Source organism: Sapajus apella, unplaced genomic scaffold (assembly GCF_009761245.1).
Source record: "Sapajus apella isolate SASKATOON/1434 unplaced genomic scaffold, GSC_monkey_1.0 scaffold3, whole genome shotgun sequence".
NCBI lineage: Eukaryota > Metazoa > Chordata > Mammalia > Primates > Cebidae > Sapajus > Sapajus apella.
Window position 1 is genome coordinate 9,370,126 of NW_022436943.1, and position 22,844 is coordinate 9,392,969.

Sequence of the window (22,844 nt, forward strand, 5' to 3'; positions counted from 1 at the left end):
AAAAAAAAAAAAAAAAAAAAAAAAAAAAAAAAAAAAAAAACTCTATTGCTAGGGCTTTTCCCACAGCCCTGGAAGGGATCTGTATGAGGGACCCTGAAAATTAAGCTTCATTCAGTTCATAGTAAATCAGCCTCTGAATTTACCTGATGAAAACAACAAGATTTTAGTTAGGACTTCATGGCCTCTTTTTGATTGACATTCCTGGTGCCATGATCTCCTTACATGATATGATCTATTTCTTAACAAGGACAAACCACATTTGGGGTCCCTCTGAGTAGTGCAGACTAGATCTGCGGACTAACCTATCAAGTAAATTCATTAACTATTATGAAAGTCTCTGAAAAACTAAATTCTTAATATCAACAGTGTTGCCATTTAAAATGTTCAAGATTTTTCTGTACAGTGGCTACATAAAAGTAGGACTATGGTTGGTTCTCAATTTGGAAGAAAATAGGAGGGAAACCGCATTTTAAAAAGTCCTGCTGGGCTGGGCATGGTGGTCCATGTCTGTAATCCCAGCACTTTGGGAGGCCATGCCACAGATCACAAGGTCAGGAGATCGAGACCATCCTGGCTAACATGGTGAAACCCCATCTCTACTAAAAATACAAAAATTAGCTGGGCATGGTGGAGTGAGCCTGTAGTCCCAGCTACTTGGGAGGCTGAGGCAGGAGAATCACTTGAACCTGGGAGGTGGAGGTTGCAGTGAGCAGAGATCACACCACCGCATTCCAGCCTGGGCGACAGAGTAAGACTCTGTCTCAAAATAAAAAAAAAAAAAAAGAGAAGAAAAAAATTCTACTTACAGATTAAAGAAAAAAAAAACAGTAAAACAGAATATAAAAAACGAACACTGAAAATTTATATATGACAGTAACTGTTAGGAAAAGGAGAAATGCTACGAAGTAATTTCTATGTATTTGAAAAGTGGTAGTCTGGTATAAGACTTGGTTTTCAGTTTCACCTTTAAATCTATATTTATATTAATCAAATAATATACTGTAACTGAATAACAACCATGTTATGTTTGTATTATGTTCAAGGAGTGGACAGTAACATTAAATAATCAGTAATTTTTTTTAAGGAATGGGTGATAACAAATGTGAGTGAGGTCTTATTTCTTTCTTAAGGAGCTTTTAATACTTTTGAGTGTCAAGGCTAGCATTGGTATATAAATGACATGATTAAAATGAAAAAATGAATTAAAATGTGAATTTACAAAAAGAAAGAGTAGTCTCTTTGGAGTAATCAGGGAAGGCTTCATGCAAAAAGCAGCCTTGCAGGATACATCAGATTCCAAAAAGGAGAAATAATATAGATGTGTAAACATTCTAACCATGTGGACAGCATTAATCAAACACTAATGACAGTTTGACATCTCAAACTCCTGCTCCCATACAACCATTTAATGAGAACCAACTACATGCCAGTGTAGTGCCTTCTGTTCCACTGTTTCTCCTAGGACAAGGGAGGCTGAGTGGTAGTGAACATTCAGACCATGTTTCCACAGGCCTAAAATGGAAAATTAGAACCTCAAGTAAAACTGAAAATAGCCACAACATATCTCATCCACTGACCCCTCAACTGTAATCATTATGATTCATTTATCAAATTAAACAAAGGATTTACCTCTACTAATGCAAAGGCTTTTATTTATATTTTCAGGTATAATATGCCCTGGCTTATTATCAAAGATAGGAAAGTATTAAGATTGCAGGAAAAAGAAAATACTCTAAGCAGAGAATATTGGCTCTAATCAACAGTGTAATGTTGACTGGTCATAAATATATTTTTGGAAACGTTCTATTAAATTTTCACAGTATAAAAATCTCTAATAATTAAATATTAGGTAAGCTTTCTGAGAAAACACAAAAGATTCATGTAACATACATAGGTAAAAATACATATAATGGAGTTAGATGTTTTCTTACAAAGTAAGATTTAAAAATTAGTAAGATTGATCATGTTTACAATGTATATTGGAGATTAATATTTGAAGATTTCTTAGGCCAATTTATTTTAAACTTTTTTTTAAGAAAACAACACTTAAATATGGTTTCTTTGAAGTCAGTGATGGTTTGGGGCCAAATGATGACAGTTCCTGAAAGTCAATCGTGTATATATCTTCTGTGCTTACTGACAGGATGTTGGTAGCTTAAAATCAGTCATAGTAGAAATATTTACACCATGGAAATTGGCAAATGCTACAAATCAGAACTTCTCCACAATCCCATCTTACATCCCCACTCCAAGAATCATTTGTTATTCACCAGAATATGACTGCTTAAAGGTGAGTACTCTTATTAAATATAAAGAAAATCATCAGTAAGTTTTAAAAATGCAGTGGGTTGATTAAATGAATGATTTAAACCACTGACACATTTGACAATAAATCTTTTATTTTTTAATTGTACTTTAAGTTCTAGGGTACACGTGCAGGCTGTGCAGGTTTGTTACATAGGTATACATGTGCCAAGGTGTGTTTTGCTGCATCCATCTCCACATCATCTACATTAGGTATTTCTCCTAATGCTATCCTTCCCCAATCCCCCACACCCCTGCTATGCCTTCTCCAGCCCCCCACCCCCCAGGCCCCAATGTGTGATGTTCCCCTCCCTGTATCCGTGTGTTCACATTGTTCAACATCCACTTATGAGTGAAAACACGCAGTGTTTGGTTTTCTGTTCTCAGGTCACTTTGCTGAGAATGATGGTTTCCAGTTTCATCCATGTCCCTGCAAAGTACATGAACTCATCCTTTTTTATGGATGCATGGTCTTTCATGGTTTATATGTGCCACATTTTCTTTATCCAGTCTATAATTGATGGGCATTTGGGTTGGTTCCAAGTCTTTGCTCACAATACCTAACACCATAAAAACCCTAGAAGAAAACCTAGGCAAAACCATTCAGCACATATGCATGGGTAAGGACTTCCTGACTAAAACACCAAAAGCAATGGCAAAAAAAGCCAAAATAGACAAATGGGATCTAATTAAACTTAAAAGCTTCTGCACAGCAAAATAAACTATCAATAGAGTGAACCAGCAGCCAACAGAACAAGAAAAAATTTTTACAATCTGATAAAGGGCTACTATCCAGAATCTACAGAGAACTTAAGCAAATTTACAAGAAAAAAAAAAACAAAAACTCCATGAAAAAGTGGGCAAAGGATACACTTTTCAAAAGAAGACATTTATGCAGCCAACAAACATATGAAAAATGCTTATCATCGCTGATCATTAGAGAAATGCAAATCAAAACCACATTAAGATATCATTTCACACCAGCTAGAGTGGCAATCATTAAAAAATCAGGAGACAACAGATGCTGGAGAGGATGTGGAGAAATAGGAACGCTTTTACACTGTTGGTGGGAGTGTAAATGAATTCAACCATGGTGGAAGACAGTGTGGTGATTCCTCAAGGATCTATAAATAGAAATACCATTTGACCCAGCAATCCCACTACCGGGTATATACCAAAGGACTATAAATCATTCTATTATAAAGACACATGCACACATGTTTATTGTGGCACTGTTGACAACACATCTTAAAATAACAATGACACAATTTGATATCAAGTTTTGTCCTTTTAAAATCCACTTCTACAGCATTGTTCTTACCAAATGATATCTCTTTTATAAATAGTACATATTTCAAAATAATCTGCAATCTAAAATTGTTAGTTCAAAAATTTCCATAGAAAAAATTAGCTTTCATATTTAACCTAAAAATTAAGAATAGATTATGAATTTTTCTAATATCTTTAAGCCTTATTGTTCATTTACTACCAAACATAATAGTAGTATCTATAAGACAGGCTTGCTAGAAAAAAAAAAACTGTAATCTGAAAGAATACTGGCAGTTGTTTTATTTGGAAAATATGTCAATGCATTGCTCTTCTTGGAAAATGCTTCATAAATTATTATCTATAACTGCCTGACATGAATTCAATCATCCCTATCCACAGCCGGGGCAAACATGGCTAATGAATTTGGATACTTTTTGCCACTGAGGTCAAACAAGATCTTAAAATTTCCATCAACTCAGTGCTTTAGGAAGCCACTACTAGCTGATCAAAAACATATTTGTCATTCTGAACTTAAAAAATATTATAGTGAAAACAAATCTATCTATATGTTACTTAGAGCAACTGATAACTGCATTTAATTGACTAGAAAATGGTCATAAAAAGGTATTAAAAATTATTGAACAGGTTTTTTTCCTTTTCTATCCTATTTCACCTATAAATTATACTTGCCATTTTCTTTATTTTCTTGTAATTATCTCATAATATACTTGATGATAGATTATTAACTCTGAAAGTGTCTGGGGCTTTATCAATAGTGATTTAAAAATGTCTCTTCCATTGTCTGGTTCATGCCCTTGTTCACTTACTCTTTTTTTTTTTTTTAATCCAACCTCCTTCTTTGCTATTCCTTTAATTGAAATATGTGTATTTTTTAGGCTATCCAAAAATAAAAATAAAGAAAAACAGACTCATGCCTTGTAGTTGTGGATAATAATTTAAGTAAGCTATGTTAACAGAAGCAATTCATGATGTTCTAAATGAAAAGAGACAGTCTTAATGGTAAAGTTACCAATTCACTCAAATGAAAATTTAAATACGATGGTCATTTCCAACATCTTTCCAAAAATAAGTGAAGTTTTCTCTTACGTAGTATCCTTTTAGTTCTGCCGTTGCACTAATTTTATGGCTATAACTTTGTGTTCTAAGCTTCTAAGTAAATCAACCAGAGCAATAAAAATCACATAATCCTAGAAAAGAGTAAAGTGAATGCACAGCTAATATCCTGCCTTAAGCAAAATGAGGTAAGCTTGGAGCATGTGCAAAGGAGACAACTAATCTATACCCATGTGGAATGTGGTAAATGATGGGCTTTATCTACAAAAAAACAACACTTCAGAAAGAAATTAACCATCAGGTGTGGGTGGGCAATTAACTCCAGACTGTGGAAGCCGGCTCTTTCCTGTGGAATATTCATTAACTTCTGTAATTAAAAAATATTCATAGTTGCATAATTTAAGAGTGCTTTTTATATACTTCAAAAGTTTCTTGACAGTCTGTGAGTAACTCATAATTTTTTAAAGAAAGTATTTTCTGTTGATATCAATTAACTATTGAGAAGCAGATTTGCATCCTGAATCTATCAAGAAAATAAGAAATATTTAAGACAAACTACAACATTACCTTTCTAAAACCTGTGCACATATTATTGAACATTTCCTTCCTTCCTTCCTTCCTTCCTTCCTTCCTTCCTTCCCTCCTTCCTTCCCTCCCTCCCTCTTTCCTTCCCTTCCTTCCTTCCCTCCTTCCTTACTTCTTTCCTTCCTTCCTTCCCTCCCTCCCTTCTTCCTTCCTTCTTTCTTTTCTTCCAGCAGTCAGCTAATATAGATGTATTGAGTGCCTACTCTAAGCTCTGTCCTAGAAAATGTAAGTACAATGGAAGACAGTAATCCCTGCCATCATCAGACTCACAATCAGGTAGGGAAACTAGTCAGTCGAACTAGTAATTTGAAATGTGATGAGGGCTAGAGAAGATGTGCATAAAATGCTATGGAGGTGCAAGAGACCTCGTGCGGTAGACAGAATAATCCCTCTTAAAGATGTACATATTTTAATTTCCAGAAACTGAATACGTTGCGTTACAAGGCAAAGGGACTTTGTAACAGATTTGATTAATTTAAGGATGTTCAGTTTGGCAGGTTATCCTAGATTTCTCAGGTAGGCCCAGTGTCATACAATGAAACAGGAAGTTTGAAGTCAGAGAAGATTGCTGACAGAAGAGACCACATCTCTTCTAAGATTTGAAGATGTGAGAGGAGAGATTTGAAGATGTCACACTGGCAGCTTGCAAATGGACAGGGCCATGACCCAAGGAATATAGATGGCCTCCGAAAGTTGGAAAGGGCAGGAAAATTAATTCTCGTCTAGAGCCTCTATAAGGAATGCAGCCCTGCCAAAATTTGACTCTATGTCCAAACTCACTTCAGTGACTTCTATCATCTAACACCATAAAATAACAAATTTGTGCTATTTTAAGCCACTAAATTTGTGGCAATTTACTACACCACCAATGGGAAACTAATATACTTGCATCCTTTATTTGGGAAATGAGTAATAAGGGTGGGAACTTATTTAGATTTCAAGGTCATTGATGACAGAATTCATGTCTACTTTCTTCATCCTTGAATATCCAGCACTCATTGTTGTGCCTAGGATTTATTAGATGTTCAATCTGTATAGGAAAGATTAACTGAGTGAACAAGAACATGAATTAATGCAGGAGTGAATGGAAGAATGTGATGTGTGAGCTGAGACTTGAAGAATGATTAGAAGTTAAGTAGATGAATAGGTAGTTGAGGTAGACTCAGAAAGTCATAATGCTAAGAGAGCCCTTTAAGAGGGTGCCTCTTGGTATTGGCATAAAATGACTAAAATGTTTTGGAGACTCAAACTATTAAAAGTGGTAATGAAAGATTCCTCTAAAAATTGGGCCATTTTTATTTTTACTAAGAGAAATATCATGATTTCCATCTTATAATTGATGTAACCTTGCTTCATATATTTTGATTATTCTATCATGTGCTCAACTACAAATCTTTTCCTTCTGAAACAATTTTTAGGGGAGAGGGCTATTTTTAATTCTCTACATTCTTGCTCATTCCCTTACTCAGTTTATGTCTTTTCTTATTTTAATCACTTGCAGATCTATTCTGTAGTCCCCAAAACCCATTGGATGCCTCCTGGATGACCTCACTTAAGTTTACCATTGTCCTACCTAAACTCACTTTTCCTTTTAGTTGTTCACCTGACCTCCCTATTATTCCCAGTTTGAGAGTTTCAACCCTTCAGAATCATCATTTACATTGTTCTGTTCCTTACGCCAACTCCCAAAAAGTTCCAGCTGGTGTTCATTACACTGTTGAAATCCCTTTTGAGTCCTTCCTCTCCATCTTCACGATGACCAAAGAAGAGAAAGATAGAGCCTTCACCTTGTCTTCTCTAGATTATTTTCACCCTACCATCCTTGCTTGCCTCCCTGCAGGCTGTATTTAGACCAAGCCTCTTGAATCTGAACCTTAAGTACCCTTTCATGTATACAACCTACTTTCAACAGGAACTTAAGTCCTGCCTCTACCCTTAACTAGCTGCATGATCCAGATCAAGTGAAGTCTTCCCTATGGGCCTCATCTTCATCAGTAAAATGAAGAGTGTTCTGGCAATTATTTTAAAATTAAGAGTAGAACATTTGCCTATTACCTATTGTGGTTATTGAGAAGAATGCCCTGTGAGATGCTATACAAATACTTTGTTCACTGGACAATGAAGGATAATACAATGGAAATTAAAAATGCATTATTTACCTTAAAAATCTAGTTAGGAGGAAAATATGCATAAATAAAATGACTCTATAGCCGTATAGGCAATATGTGATTGATTAAAGCATGTGGTATTTTTTCTGTTTCACTGTTACTATGAACTCCACTTTATAGGTGAAGATACTGAATCCCAAGCTGCATTTGACAAACATTCCTCTGTATGGATCTAGTTGACTTTTTTTCTACCTAACAAGATTGTAAAGAAGTGTGTCCATTCAATATATTTTACTTCTCAGTTAAACCTCAAAAACGTGTAAGATTTGGACTGGAAGAAAAGGAAGATGGTTCTAGTTATGAGAATCCAAATAAAGGCTTAGACCCTGAGATGATTAAGTTAGATATTGGAGCCATAAACGGATTTGTCTGGCTGGGATGGAGGACTTGTATAATGTGTGGTAAGAAGGAAAGCAATTTGAAAGGATACGGAAGCATTTTATGTGCCATGCTAGGGAGTAGGTACTTGACCCTCAGAAGGAAACTATTATAATTTATTAGGAACAGGAGGTATTTTTTAAAGTAGAGGTGATTTAACATTAATCTGTCATTATGTCACAAAATGAAATAAAGCTGGAATGGCAATTAGATCTCAGCTACATGTTAACTCCATTTGTAGTAACTTCTTACAACACTATGCTGAGAAGATTCAGAGGCTACTTGGGCTCATAGGAAAAAATGCCCTGATCTATTATTCCATCTGGCATGCGCACACATACTGGTTATTTTCTATCTATAGAAAAAAACAAAGGCTATCTCATAGCAGAAAATAAAAACAAATGAAAATAATACTAATTCATTTATAACATAATTAAGGACAGAATCAGTCACAGAAGTGGAAATGTAAAGGTGATAAAACCAAGTTATAGGTTTTAAGGATTAAATTAAGATGTGAAATAAAAAATAAACACTGTACACACAACCTCAGCATTTAACGCATAGGGAAGTAGAGCAGGGCACTTCTTGAACAAGAAAGAGAGATAAGAGGACCGAGGAAACTTTGGAGGGGAGAAAAGAGGATGTCAGAAGAAGCGTTCTGATCCACTTTGTCTCTCAACTATAGAAGGGCCACTGGGTACCAAAGAGTTTCACGAGGACTCAGCAAAGGTGATCATGCCCATCAGCTATGGTGTGTGCAAACTGGCCCTGGTCAGAATGCAGAAGTAAGAAACTACCTTAATCTTTCACTTCAGAAAGAGAGTAAGGCACTCAAAAAGTTAAATAAGTATTATTCTAGTACTACATTAAGTGTTCTCTGAGAGCACAAGGCAGGTAAAAGTAAATAACCACAATAAACTAGGAAAGACCAGAAAAGCTGACATCTGAGATGTATCCATGTTGTTGTGGGTCCATGCAGTTGATTCATATGTTCATATTCTATTTTATTATGTTGTATATTTATTTACAACATATTATATGCTGTAATTCAATTGATATTCTAATATGTATTTTATTCTTTTATAAAAACATTCTACATATTACTTGTCCATTGCATTGCTAATGGGTGTTTTGCTTATTTCGAGTTTTGGGGGATTAATAAACAATTCTATGAAAAAATTTGTATGCTTTTTCAGATACTAATATTAGAGATTTTTAAAATTGTCTTTAGAAGTGCCAAAATTAATAATTCAATTTTTTCATTCATCTAAGTTTATATGAAACGAAATTAGAACCTTACAATATGTTTTCGTGTCTTGCTTTCTTTCCCAACATTGTTTATAAGATGTACAAAATTTTCATTATTATGTAAGTATAACATATAATATATTAAGTAAAAACCCAATTGCATAAATATGTCACACTTTATATGTACCTGCTACTTTAGTTGCAGACCTGAGCTATTTCCAGGTTTGGGTAGTTACAAACAATACTGTGAATATTCCTGTTTGTGTACTTTGCTGCACATAAACTATCATTTCTTCAGATGTACAACTAGGAACAGAATTGCTAATCATAGGACACGTGTATCTTCAACTTTATAAGACATTGCCAAACTGTTTCCCAAGGTGGATACACAGATGATGATCTGAAAATGCAAACCTGAAATGCTCCAAAATCAAAAACTTTCTGAATGTCAACGTGATATCATAAGTTACCTTGAACACATCTTTTTACTATATTAATGGTATGTCATAATTTTTACTATTCAGTACTTTTATGTAGATAAATGTAAGAAAATGACTGCTTATTGGTAGCATATAAATTCAGTCAGGAATGATGGTAATGCCAAACAACAGGAGATCATTGTCCACATGGGTAGCTGAGATAGTGACACCTTTGCTTTCTGATGGTTCAATGTACACAAACTTTGTTTCATGCACAAAAATATTTAAAATATTATATAAAATTACCTTCAGATTATGTGTATAGTGTACAATATAAAATATAAATGAATTTTGTGTTTAGAGTTGGGCCCCATTCCCAAGATACCTTATAATGCATAAGTAAATATTCCAAAATCCAAAGTAATTCAAAATCTGAAACTCTTCTGGTTAAATATTTCAGGTAAGTGATATTCAACTTGTAAGAGTTTATACTACCACCAACATTGTAGGAGACTACTTTTTGCCCCATATCCTCACCAATTCATGGTATTGTCAGATTTTTCCATTCTGACCCATATCATAAAATAGTATTATTTAATTTGCATTTCCCCAATAATAATTGTGAATAATAATAGTGAAGTCAAGCATATTATTATTTGTATGTATATTGTTAACTTTAAAATGTCCCTTTTCATGAAATGCTTGTTCATGTCTTTTGCTCATTTTTCTATTGGGTTGTCTGCCTTTTTGTTTGTTTTCTTTTTCTTTCTTTCTCCCTCTACTCCCCTCCCCTTACCTCCCCTCCCCTCACCTCCCTTTCCTTACCCTCCCTTCTCCTCCTTCCCCCTTCACTTCTTGGCTATTTGCATTTTTATTTAAAAATTTAAATAAGCTTGTAAAAAGCCATTAAAATATTCTATTGTAACTTTAATTAATATTAATTCTAAATCTAAATCTATATGTCAATTTCAGAAATTGTGCTTTTTGATATCAAGTATTCTAATCAATGGACATTGTATTTCCTTCTATTTATTTATAAATATTTACTTGTTCCAGGTATTTTTAATGTCTCATAATAAAGTTGTACACCTTCATCTGTTGTAGGTCTATACATTTTTATTTAAATTCACTTTTAAGATTTGATTTTTTTTAAGATACTGTAAATGGTAGTTTTTATGTATTTTGTTTTTGATGCTAGTATACTGAAATGAATTGATTTTATATTGTTTATGAATTACAGAAAACTTTTAACCTCTCATTAATTCGAATATAGTGTATTTTTATATTTTACATATATAATTATTTCATGCATGAATAATATGAGTTTTTCTCTTTTCTTTTCATAAAAATGGTTACATGTTTTATTGTTCTTGCTTTACTACACTGGCTAGAACTGCTAATACAATGCTAAATAACAGTGATGATAGTAGACATGCTAAATCTATTCCTAAGAGTTTTTATTATGCACATATTTGAATTTGGTTATACAGGCTTTACCACATTTTAAGAGTTTGTCAAGTGAATGTTTCTTTAATATGGGCATGATGCATTTTATATATTATATATATACACATATATGTAAATATACACTTATATAAATACGTACATACAGAAGATAGTCTATGTTTTTGTATAGAATGTACATTCATGAACAAAATTAGCCAATCATTTTATTTTCTCCTTCTGATCATGTCAAATACAGGTATCAAGATTATGCCAGGCTTAAAACATTACTTGTGTGAATTTACTCCTTCATTTTCTAGATTAAAATTATGTCCCCTTTGGTAGAATTCACTGGTGAAAACATGGAATGTTCTTTGTGGGGAGGTTTTGGATTAATGATTTCATTTCTTTAATGGATGTAAAAAAATTATAGTGTGTTTTTATTTTTGAGTCAATTTTGTAATAATATACATTACTAGGAATTTTTAAATATCATCTAAAATTTATTTTGATATCAAGACACCAATAATACTCTCATCTTTTATACATCCGTAGGATTTGTAATTATATTCCTTTTTGTTCCTAATATTGTGACTCGTACTTTATCTTTCTTTTCATAGTCTTGCTGATATTTAATGATTTTATTCTTTACAATGAACCAATTTGAACTCTGTTGATCCTCTTGTTTTTTTTCTATTTTATTAATTTCAATGCCTATATTTATTATTTTATCCTTTCTACTCTCATATGGTTCATTTTGCATTAGTTAACTTCTTGATATAGATCATTAAATCTTTAATTTTTTCTTTTTTTCTAATATTGTATATGTAGTTTAGTGTGAAAATTTTGTTCAAGTACTACTTTGTCTGTATCTCATAAGTTTTGATAAGTCCCATTTTTGTTATAACTTAATGTTTCTTTTAATTCTGAATAATTTCTTCTTTGAATAACAGGTCATTGCAAAGAATATTTCTTAACTTCCAAATATACGATAGATTTTGGATTATATTTTTGCTGTACATTTCTTTCTGTTAAATATTTCCAACTTAATTGAATTTTTGACAAAAACCAGCCTGTATAATTTTCATTATTTGAAATGTGCTGAAACTTACATTATGACCCAGTGTATGGTCATCAAAGAGACAGTAAGACTCAGGGCTCCCCTATTTGGTATCTGAGAAAGAACACAACAGCCCAAGCTTAGTGTCCAACTAGATCTTCAGCCAAAAATTATAATCCTAATTAAGTTTTTCAGAATATTTCCTTCTTTTCCAGACCTTTAGCAAGATGCTTCTAAATCATTCTCACATTTATTACAACATATATATACCTAATATAATTTATAATATAATCATATATTATAATCTTGTTTATAATCATAATTATATATTTATATATCCTTTATACAAATATATAATTACATTATGATTATATTGTATATTTATATATTACATATTATTTATAATATTAATTATATATAATTGTAACATAACTACATAAGATATTGACATAAAGTTTAATATATAAATATATAAATAAAATTTGTATATTTATATATGTACTCTATAATATATAATTATATTATATATAATATTAATACTATGTAAATATAGTCTATATTATATATTATAAAAATAATTAATATATAAATATAAATATAATAATTATATAATATATAATAAATATAAATATAATTAATTATAAATATAATTAACTATAGTTATATAGAAATATACATATAATTGATATATTTATATATTAATAATATTAATTATATATCATATATTTATATATTAATTATTATCAATGTGATGTGGTAGCAATCACTGAAGGGGGCAGCACCAGCAGCCAGGAACAAACATGGAGAGGTAAGCATCTCCCACTCTCTTCATCCACTATTGTGGATTCAGAAGAGGCTCTCCCTGCTGGGGACTGGTATATGTGAAGAAAAGCACTTGGAGAAAGTGCTTTTCATGACCATTCTACCACCATTGAAAGTGAGCCCACCCTGCTTGGGATTGCACAATGGGCAGGGTCCAACTTCTCCTTCCTATACAGAGCAGCAGCAGCCTTGCAGTGGAGGTCATAAGCTGCAGAGTTGTCTGCTCTGGACTGGGGAAGGTGGCTTTGCCCTGAGTTGGCTTTGGTGGGACTGGACAAAGGGCTTTACTCACGGTCTGCAGCCATTCTGCAGCCATGAGCCAAAGGACAAATTCTGTATAAACTGAAGGTCATGAGCCCTGAGGCAGTGGTGTGATAGGGAAGTGAATTCCATTTCTGCCAGCTCAGCATGAGGATCTGGTCCTCTCCTCACTGCCCCTTCCCTGGAGACCTACTCACAGTGCAACATGATCTCCTCTTGCCAACCTCCTGTGAGAACAAGTGCTTCCACTCCTCAGCCTCCTGAAGAGTGAGCCAGCTCTTACTTTTAAATACCACCCACTGGACTGATGCCTGAACTGCCCCACAAAATAAAATCCTGCTGCTAGAAGGACATAGTGCTAGTGCAGAAGAAAAGCTTTTTGAGATCTCTGTACCCTCAGCCCTGCAGAAGATAGTATTTTGGCTCTTACATTCAGTACAACAGGCAGCATCTGAGAAAGCCACTGCACAAAAGCCCTATCCACAACCAAGGAATTCATGCAGAACCTTTCCCTGAAAGCAGCCAGAAATGAAGTCAAAGGATCGTAAAAAACATACACTGCAGTATACCGTCAAGGGAAAAAAGGAATACAAAATTTAAAAGTCCCATCCAAATTACAGAAAATTCAAAAATAAACAACAGCTCCTTCAGATGAGAAGGAATCAGTGAAAGAACTACTGCAATACAAAATGACAGTGTCTTGACACCTCCGAAGGATCAAACTAGCTATCTAGCAATTGATCCTAACAAACAACAACAACAAAAGCCGAAATAGAAATGACAGATAAGGAATTTAAAATGTGAATTGCAAAGAAACCCAGTGAGATCCAGGAGTCCAGGAGAAAGTTGAAAACCAACACAAAGAAACCAGAAAATAATTCAGGACATGAATGATAGCTATATTTTTTATAAAAGCCAAATAGAACACCTAGAATTAAACCACGCACTAAAGGAATTTCAAAACACAGTTGAAAGCTTAATAATATACTTGAAAAAAACAGAATAAATAATTTTAGACCTTGAAGACTGGTCTTTCAAATTAACCTAGACCAAAAAAAAAGGTATTTTAAAAATCAAACAAAGCATTCAACAAATTTGAAATTATATACTACAATTAAACCTGTAACTTATAGGCATTCCTGAGACAAAAGAAAAAAAAGTAAGCAACTTCAAAAACATATTTTAGTGAATAATTCAGAGAAATGTTTCTTATCTGGCAGGTGAGATAATCATCCAAATATAAGAAATTCAGAAAACACATGTGAGATACTGTGGAAGAAGACATCACTGAAGCAGAGTCATCAGACTACTCCAGGCCAACATGAAAGAAAAAAAAAGCAACTTAAAGGCAGCTAGAGAAAAGAGCTAAATTATCTATAAAGGAAATCCCATTACACTAACAGTAGACTTCTCAGCAGGAATATTATGAGGCAATGGAGATTGGGGGCCTATATTTAGCCTTCTTGAAAAAAAAAAAAATGCCAGGCAAGAATTTTATATTCTGTCAAATTAAGCTTCATAAAAGAAGGAGAAATAGTCTTTCTCAGACAAGGAAATGCTAAGGACCACCAGACCAGCCCTATGAGAAACGTTCAAAAGAGTTCTAAACATGAAAATGAAAGGACAATACTTGCTACCATGAAAGCATACTCTGCGCAATGTTCACAGGTTTTATAAAGCAATTACACATTTGAGACTACAAAGCAACTAGGTAACAACACTATGACAGGAACAAAACCTCACATATCAATATTAACCTTGAATATAAAAGGCCTAAATGCTCCACTTAAAAGATATAGCTTGGCAAAATGGGTCTTTTTTTAAAGACCCAACCATCTGCTGCCTCCATAGACTCATTTTATGTATAATGACACTCACAGACGCAAAGTAAGGGGGTGGAGAAAGATCTATCTCACAACTGGAAAACATAAAAGAACAGGAGTTTCTATTCTTGTATCAAATAAAACAGACTTTAAACCAACAATGGAAAAAAAAAAAAAGAAAGACAAAGAAGGGTCTTATATAATAATAAAGGTTTCAATTCAACAAGAAGGTTTAACTATCCCTAAATATATATGCATCCAACACTGAAGCACCCAGATTTATAAAATGAGTATTACCAGAGCTAAGAAAAGGGACAGGTGGCCAAATTATAATAGTAGGGGACTTCCAACATCCCGCTGACAGCACTAGAAAGATCACTGAGGCAGAAAACTTAGAAAGGAACTCTGGATTTAAATTGGATTCTTGACTGGAATGACCTAATAGATAGCTACAGAACATTTCACATAACAAACACAGAATATACATTTTTTCTCATCTGCAAATGGAACATTCTTTAAAATTTTCCACACACTTGATTATAAAGCAAATCTAAATAAATTCAAAAAATTCAAATCACATCAAGCATCTTTTTGGAACACAGTGGTATAAAAGTATAAATCAATACAAAAAGGAACTCTCAAAATCACACAAGTACATGGAAACTAAACAACTTGCTCCAGAATGCCTCTTGAGTCAAGAATAAAATTAAGGTAGAATTCAAAAGTATTTTTGAAACAAATCAATATAGTGATACAATATACCAAAATCTCTATGATACAGCAAAAAAACAGTGTTAAGAGAAAAGTTTATAGTATTGTCTACATCAAAAAGATAGGAAGATCTCAGATTAACAACCTAACCTCATACCTAAAGGAACTAGCCAAATAAGAAAAAATAAACCCAAAGCTAGCCAAAAGAAAGAAATAACAAAAATAAGAGTATAACTAAATGAAATTGAGACCCCCCCACACAACAAAAATCATACCAAGGACAAATGAAACAACAAGTTGGTTCTTTGAAAGGCTAAACAATATTGATAGACTACTAGCTAGATTAACCAACAGAAATAAAAGGGGGGATATTTCAAATAAGCACAATGAGAAATGATAAGGTGACATCATAACTGATAGCATAGAAATCCAAAAGATCCTCAGAGACTACTATGGCCATCTCTATGCACATAAACTAGCAAACAAAAAGGAAATGGATAAATTCTGGGAAACACACAACTTCCCAAGATTGAACCAGGAAGACATTGAAATCCTAATCAGACCAATGATGAGTTATGAGATTTATTCAGTAATAAAAAAAAATCTACCAACCAAAAAGAAGTCCAGGACCAAATGGATTCAGAGATGAATTCTACGAGACATACAATGAAGAGCTGGTACCAAGCACATCAAAACTATTTTAAAAAATTAAGGAGAACAGAGTCCTCTCTAACTCACTCTTTGAAACCAACGTCATCCCGATGCCAAAATCTGGTAAGAACACAACAAAAAAGTGGTACTGAAGGTCAATATCCCTGATGAACAAAGGCAAAAAATTCTCAACAAAATACTAGCAAAGTGAATGCAGCAGCACATCAAAAACCAAAATTCATTATGATCAAGTGGGTTTTATTCCAGCGACACAAGGATGGGTCATCATTTGTAAATCAATAAATGTGGTTCACCATATAAACAGAATTAAAAACAAAAACCATATGCTATCTTAATAAATTTAGAGAAAGTATTCAATAAAATCCATCATGCCTTCATGATACAAACCCTCAACAAATTAAGTATCAAAGGAACATACATGAAAATAATAAAAGCAGTCTATGGCAAACCCACCTCCAGAATCATACTGAATAGCCAAAGACTGATAGCATTCCCCTTAAGAATTTGTACAAGACAAGGATGCCTACTCTCACCATTCCTATTCAATATAGTTCTGGAAGTACTAACCAGGGAAATCAGATATGAGAAAGAAATAAAAAATATCCAAATAGAAAAAGAAGTCAAACTGTCTCTCTTCACAAATGAAATAATTCTATACCTAGAAAATGCTAAAGACTCTGCCAAAATGTTTCTGAAACTAATAAATGACTTAGTAAAGTTTCAGAATACAAAATTAATGCACAAAATCTGTGGCATTTATGTACACCAACAAAGCTGAAGCTGAGAGACCAAATCAAGAACTCAATCCCATTTACAACTGCCACAGAAAAAAATAAAATACCTAGGAATACATTTAATCAAGGAAGTGAAAGACCTCTACAGGCAGAACTACAAACCACTGATGAAATAAATTACAGATGACACAACCACATAGAGAAACAACCCATTTTCACAGAAATGAAAAGTCAATGTCATTAAAATGAGTACCACCCAAAACAATCTACAGATCCAATACAATTCCTAATATATTAATTTTCACAGAAATATAAAAAAAAATTTCAATGCCGGGCGCGGTGGCTCAAGCCTGTAATCCCAGCACTTTGGGAGGCCGAGGCGGGTGGATCACGAGGTCAAGAGATCGAGACCATCCTGGTCAACATGGTGAAACCCCGTCTCTACTAAAAATACAAAAAATTAGCTGAGCATGGTAGCGCGTGCCTGTAATCCCAGCTACTCAGGAGGCTGAGACAGGAGAATTGCCTGAACCCAGGAGGCGGAGGTTGCGGTGAGCCGAGATCGCGCCATTGCACTCCAGCCTGGGTAACAAGAGCGAAACTCCGTCCCAAAAAAAAAAAAAAAAAAAAAAAAAAAAAAAAAAAAAAAAAAAAAAAATTTCAAAAATTCATATGAAACCAAAATAGAGCTGAAGTAGGTGAAGTAATCCTAAATGAAAAAGAATAAAGCTGGAAGCATCATATTATCCAACTTCAAACTATATTACAAGGCCATAACAACCAAAAATACATAGTCCTGGTACAAAACAGATACATAGATCAATGGAACAGAATAGATAATTCAGAAATAAATCTACATTTCTACAGCCAATTGATCTTCAACAATATCAACAAAAATTCAAAATGGAGAAAGGACTTCTTATTCAAAGATGGTGCTGGGAAAACTGGCTAGCCATATGCAGATGAATGAAACTGGACCCCTTCTTTCACCATATACAAAAATTAACTCAAGATGGTTAACGACTTATATGTAAGACCTAAAACTATAAAAATTCTATCAGAAAACTGAGGAAAAACTCCTGCAGACATTGGTATAAGCAAAAAATGTATGACTATGATCTCAAAAGCAAATGCAACAAAAACAAAAGTAGACAAATGAGGCTTAAACTAGAGGCCTTCTACACAGCAAAAGAAACAACCAACAGATTAAACAGACAATCTAGAGAATGGGAAAATGTATGTTCAAACTATGCATCCAATAAAGGACTAATATTTGCAAGCTATAAGGAATTTGAACTCATCAGTGAAAAAAAGAAAATAACCCGTTAAAAAGTGAGCAAAGGACATGAACAGACACTTCTCAAAAGAAGACACACATATGACCAACGGACATACAAAAAAACAAAAAAGCTCAACATTACTAATCATCAGAGAAATGCAAATCAAAATCAAATGAGATACCATCTCACACCAGTCAGAAAGGCTATTATTAGAAAGTCAAAAACGAACAGATATTGGTAAGTATATGGAGAAAAGGAAATGCTTACACTGTGTGTGGGGGAATGTAAATTAGTTCAAACCCTGCCTTCCACCATGGAAAACAGTATAAAGATTTCTCAAAGTACTAAAGATAGAACTACTATTCAACCTAGCAATCCCACTACTGGGTATCTACCCAAAGGAAAAGAAATCATTTTGTCAAAAAAATCTCTTACGGTCTTATGTTTATCACAGTACTATTCACAATTGAAAAGTCATAGAATAAACCTAAGTGGACTAGAAAAAGAAAATGTACTATATATACAACATGGAATATTAGCCACAGAAAAGAATGAAATTTTGTCTTTTGCAGCAACATGGTTGGAGCTGGAGGTTATCTAAAGTGAACTAATTCAGAAATAGAAAACCAAATACCACATGTTCTTACTTATAAGTGGGAGCTAAGCAATAAGTACATATGGACATAAAAATGAAAATAATAGACACTGGGAATTCCAAAAGTGGGGAGGACAGAAGATGAGGAGAAAGTTGAAAAACTACCTGTTGGGTCCTATGTTCACTATTTGGGTGACAGAGTCACTGGAAGCCCATAGCCCAGTGTTACTCAATATATCAATGTAATAAACTTGCACATGTCCTCCCTGAATCTATAATAAAATAAAAATTATTTAAAGTAAATTTTAAAACTAGATTCATAATTGACTTCCCCTTCTTAATAAGAAAATGGGAAGTTTTTAAAAAATCCGGATTTCACCTGAATTCTCAGCATCGACCTATTTCTTCAAACTTGTGACCTAATAACAGAAAAATGTATAGTACTGTTTCATTCTTTTAAAAATCATGTTAATTCTTTAACTCCATGCTAAAAAGAACTTACTTATTTTGAAGCATACGTTTAAAGTAATAGATGTCATTCCATTAGTAACACGTTTTTAAAAATCTAATACATTTGTAAGTAAAATTATTTCTAAAAATCCAAAATAAAAAGTAATACAAATAAGTACTTCTCAAATATTTCCAATAAAATCCCCTTTTTTCTGCCTACTTAGAAGAAATTAGATGAGCAAATATTGTATGATGCAAGAAAAGAGAATTCTGTATAACCATTTATATTAAACAAAAGTCACAATGATGAATAATTTAACTACACTGATGCTTTAATCTTGGTAAATATCAAATTAAAAGATAAATATACAAATTTGTTTTAATTCAACTTTTTTATCATTTAATTATAATATCACAATGCTTTTCATTCAATTTTCCTTTGTATCTTTTAGTTTTCTCTGTACTGAGACAATGATCACATCAGTTCATGAGTTTGCAAAGAAAGATAGTTAAACTTCTAGAGAATATTGATCTGGTAATTTAACAAGCATCCAGCATCAAAATATTTGTTTCTGTCACCTGATTTTTCAGGTAAATATGAACATGCAATAGCTTTAAGTTGCTGGTTTGTTTTTGGTGAAAATCCAAAATGTATTCAAAGATATATTTTATGATAAATCCTGATCCATATTAAAACTATACTAATGCCAGGAATTTCAACTTGTGGTTCAAACATTTAAGTAAATGAAAAGAAGGAGAGGAAAGAGGAGAGAAAAGATAAAGTGGGAACAGAGGAAAAGGAGAGAGGAGAGAAGAAGAAAAAAAAAGAAATGGGAAGAGGGGATTGAAGAGAGAATAGGGAACAGGAAGGAATAAAGAGTAAAAGGAAAAAAAAAGAAGAAAGAGACAAAGGAGAAGGAAAAACAAAAAAAATGAGGAGGAAAGAAGAGGAGAGAGGAGAAAGAGAAAGAAGAGGAGAAGTGAAGGGGAGAAGGAGAAGAGGCAAGGAAGGAGGAAGAGAGAAGAGAGGAGAGGAGGAGGGAGAAAGAAAGAGTAGAGGAGGGAGAAGGAGCCAAATGACTAAATCTATTTTCTTCAAATAAAAGTATTAGTGCTTACTTGGTAACATAAGCCTAAACTAAAACCAGTAGGAGGGAGGAGGAGAGTAGAGCGAAGAGGAAAATTAGGAGAAAAGAGGAAGAAGAACAGAAGAGGGAGGCAGATGAGGAGGAGAAGGGGAAGAAGATTTTATTATCTGGTCTATATTCAATTCAAACACTTAGATTATCTTTTTCCTTAATGCTAACTCACCGTTGCAGTTGCCATTGGATAGGGAATTGAGCAAGGTGTTTTGTTCACACTAAAATGAAAACAAATGCAAAGAATAAAAATGTTATAAAGTTTTACTTTGGCCTGAAAAAAATCATATCATTCTTTTATTTACAAAGAATAACAAAATACTAGACTCCAAAATTATTTTTCACTAGCCTTCTTTTCAGAATAATATATAAAACAAACTTTGAAATAATAAAATAATTAATTCTAAGTATATAGCAATTCAGTAAATAATTTATGTTATCAGTCAGACTGTCTTCTTTAGAATATTTTCTGCAAGACGAAGTTGTTTTGATTTGGGATTAGAAATTAAACATTTAGACATTTCTTAAGTAGCATATTCAATCAGAAATCACCTTTATTAACATAGCATTTTCAGAGGGAGAGCCACTGATCAGATATTTCATGTTACTACTACATGAAAATATTGGATAATATCCTACAGTTAATCTCATCTGACAATAATTGATGCCTCTAATGAGATCATGTGCTATCTACTTCTCAAATAATGTATTAGTGCTATTTTTGATGATCACGATGATAGCAATTGATATTTCTTCAGTACTCACTATATGCCAAAGAATTTACACTAATCATTTAATCCTCAGAACAATCATATGAGGTTACAAATTTTATTTTTCATATTAGAGAGTCAAAGATTAGAAAGGTTAAATAAGTTGACCAAAGTCACAAAGCTAGTAAGAGCATGGATTAGAACCAAAGTTCATGCCTTTCCAATTCCAAGCTTCATGTTCTCAAGCTACATTACACAGTTTGTCTCATGAAATCAGTTTTTATCTTAAAGGCTGACTAGAGAACCTCGTTTTATCTTCTTGATAGCCAATGCTACAGCTTATGTGTTTTAAGTCTGACTCTTACAGTTTATCAGGTATAATCAATTTCCATCGGGTTATTTTACCTCTCTCTATTTGTACCTCCTTTTTAACATAACATTCAGATAATGCCACTTAAATCTCGGGACTGGTGATGATTAAGTTAGCACTATTCAAGGGACTGATCCCTGAGAGATATTCAATGAATTTGAGTTTCCTTTCCCTCCTCTTAAAAATACCTCATCTGAAATCTCCCATGCAAAAGAATTTCAAAATAATATATATAGATACTACACCTTTAAGGTAGTGGATCATAACTTCACACTCCTTTAGTGTGGGCTGCACATAGTGACTTTCTTCCAGAGAGCACGGAATAGGGAGAAGGGAAAGAGTCACTTAACAGTGGAGAAACCTGGCAAACACTCCCTTATCCAGGTGATCGAGGTAGAGTAAACATGTTGATAAATCATGTTAATTGTAGGTACCCTTGATACAATGTGATGAGAAGGACACTTTGCCCCCATAGTTTTCCTCCCAAAAGGTGCCCATGCTTAGAAGGGTATCAAATCTGGTTTAATAATATTCTGTCACCATTTTGAAATTCTTAATAATTGTTGAACAAGGGACTTCACATTTTCATTTCGCACTGGGCCCCTGTACATTACATATCTATCTTGTATATTAGGCTAATATGGTACAAATTAGGATAAGGCCCAAAGGCAGAAGTGTGAAGCTATGAGGGACAGGAATGTGGTTCAGGACAGCTTCTTAGACATCAGAAATAGGAGGGTCAAGATCCTCTATGTACCTGAGTGACCGGGGAATAAGTAGCTCAAGGACACAAGGAAAAGAAAAGATCCTTGTGATCTAGAGGAGTCACAGGCAGTTAATCTTGGCTTTGAAGTCCACACTCCTAACATTACCGAATGCTTAAGGATTCAAATGACAATAGATGGCTTATTTACATTAAATCATATTGATGCACATTTGATTCAATATCTCTGTTAATTGACATTATAAATGGAGTAACGAATTCTAGAATTTTATAATATTTTCATGTTTATGCTTTTCTGAAGTCATTTATTATATTCTATCACTTTTAGAGTTAGATCTAATGCCTTTTTTTGGTTTAAAAAAAGATCCTTTAAAGGCTGGTTAAGAGATCCATTAAATTAGATTATTTTTCTTATTTATTCTTCTCACTGCTATAGTACCCATGACACATGTCCATTAAATATATGCTGAATAAATGAATGAATGGACAAGAAAGAGAGTGATTACCTAAAAGATAAAAAGAATCAAATAAAAACTATAATAGGTTTTGCCGAAGGGAGAGGTCTCAAAACATTTGTGTGATGTATTATTATTTGCTTGATACAT

General features: G+C 33.4%; 1 protein-coding gene across 3 annotated transcripts in view; it reads right to left on the reverse strand.

Annotated features, from left to right (window-relative positions):
• The window catches only part of SLC26A7 (solute carrier family 26 member 7), a 193,189-nt gene that overhangs the window by 9,557 nt on the left and 160,788 nt on the right, over nucleotides 1–22,844 (reverse strand). For all 3 annotated transcript variants that reach the window (XM_032249456.1, XM_032249457.1, XM_032249452.1), the window contains exon 15: nucleotides 20,608–20,656. In XM_032249456.1, the coding sequence (XP_032105347.1) occupies nucleotides 20,608–20,656 (49 nt within the window). The remainder of the gene's footprint in view (nucleotides 1–20,607; nucleotides 20,657–22,844) is intronic.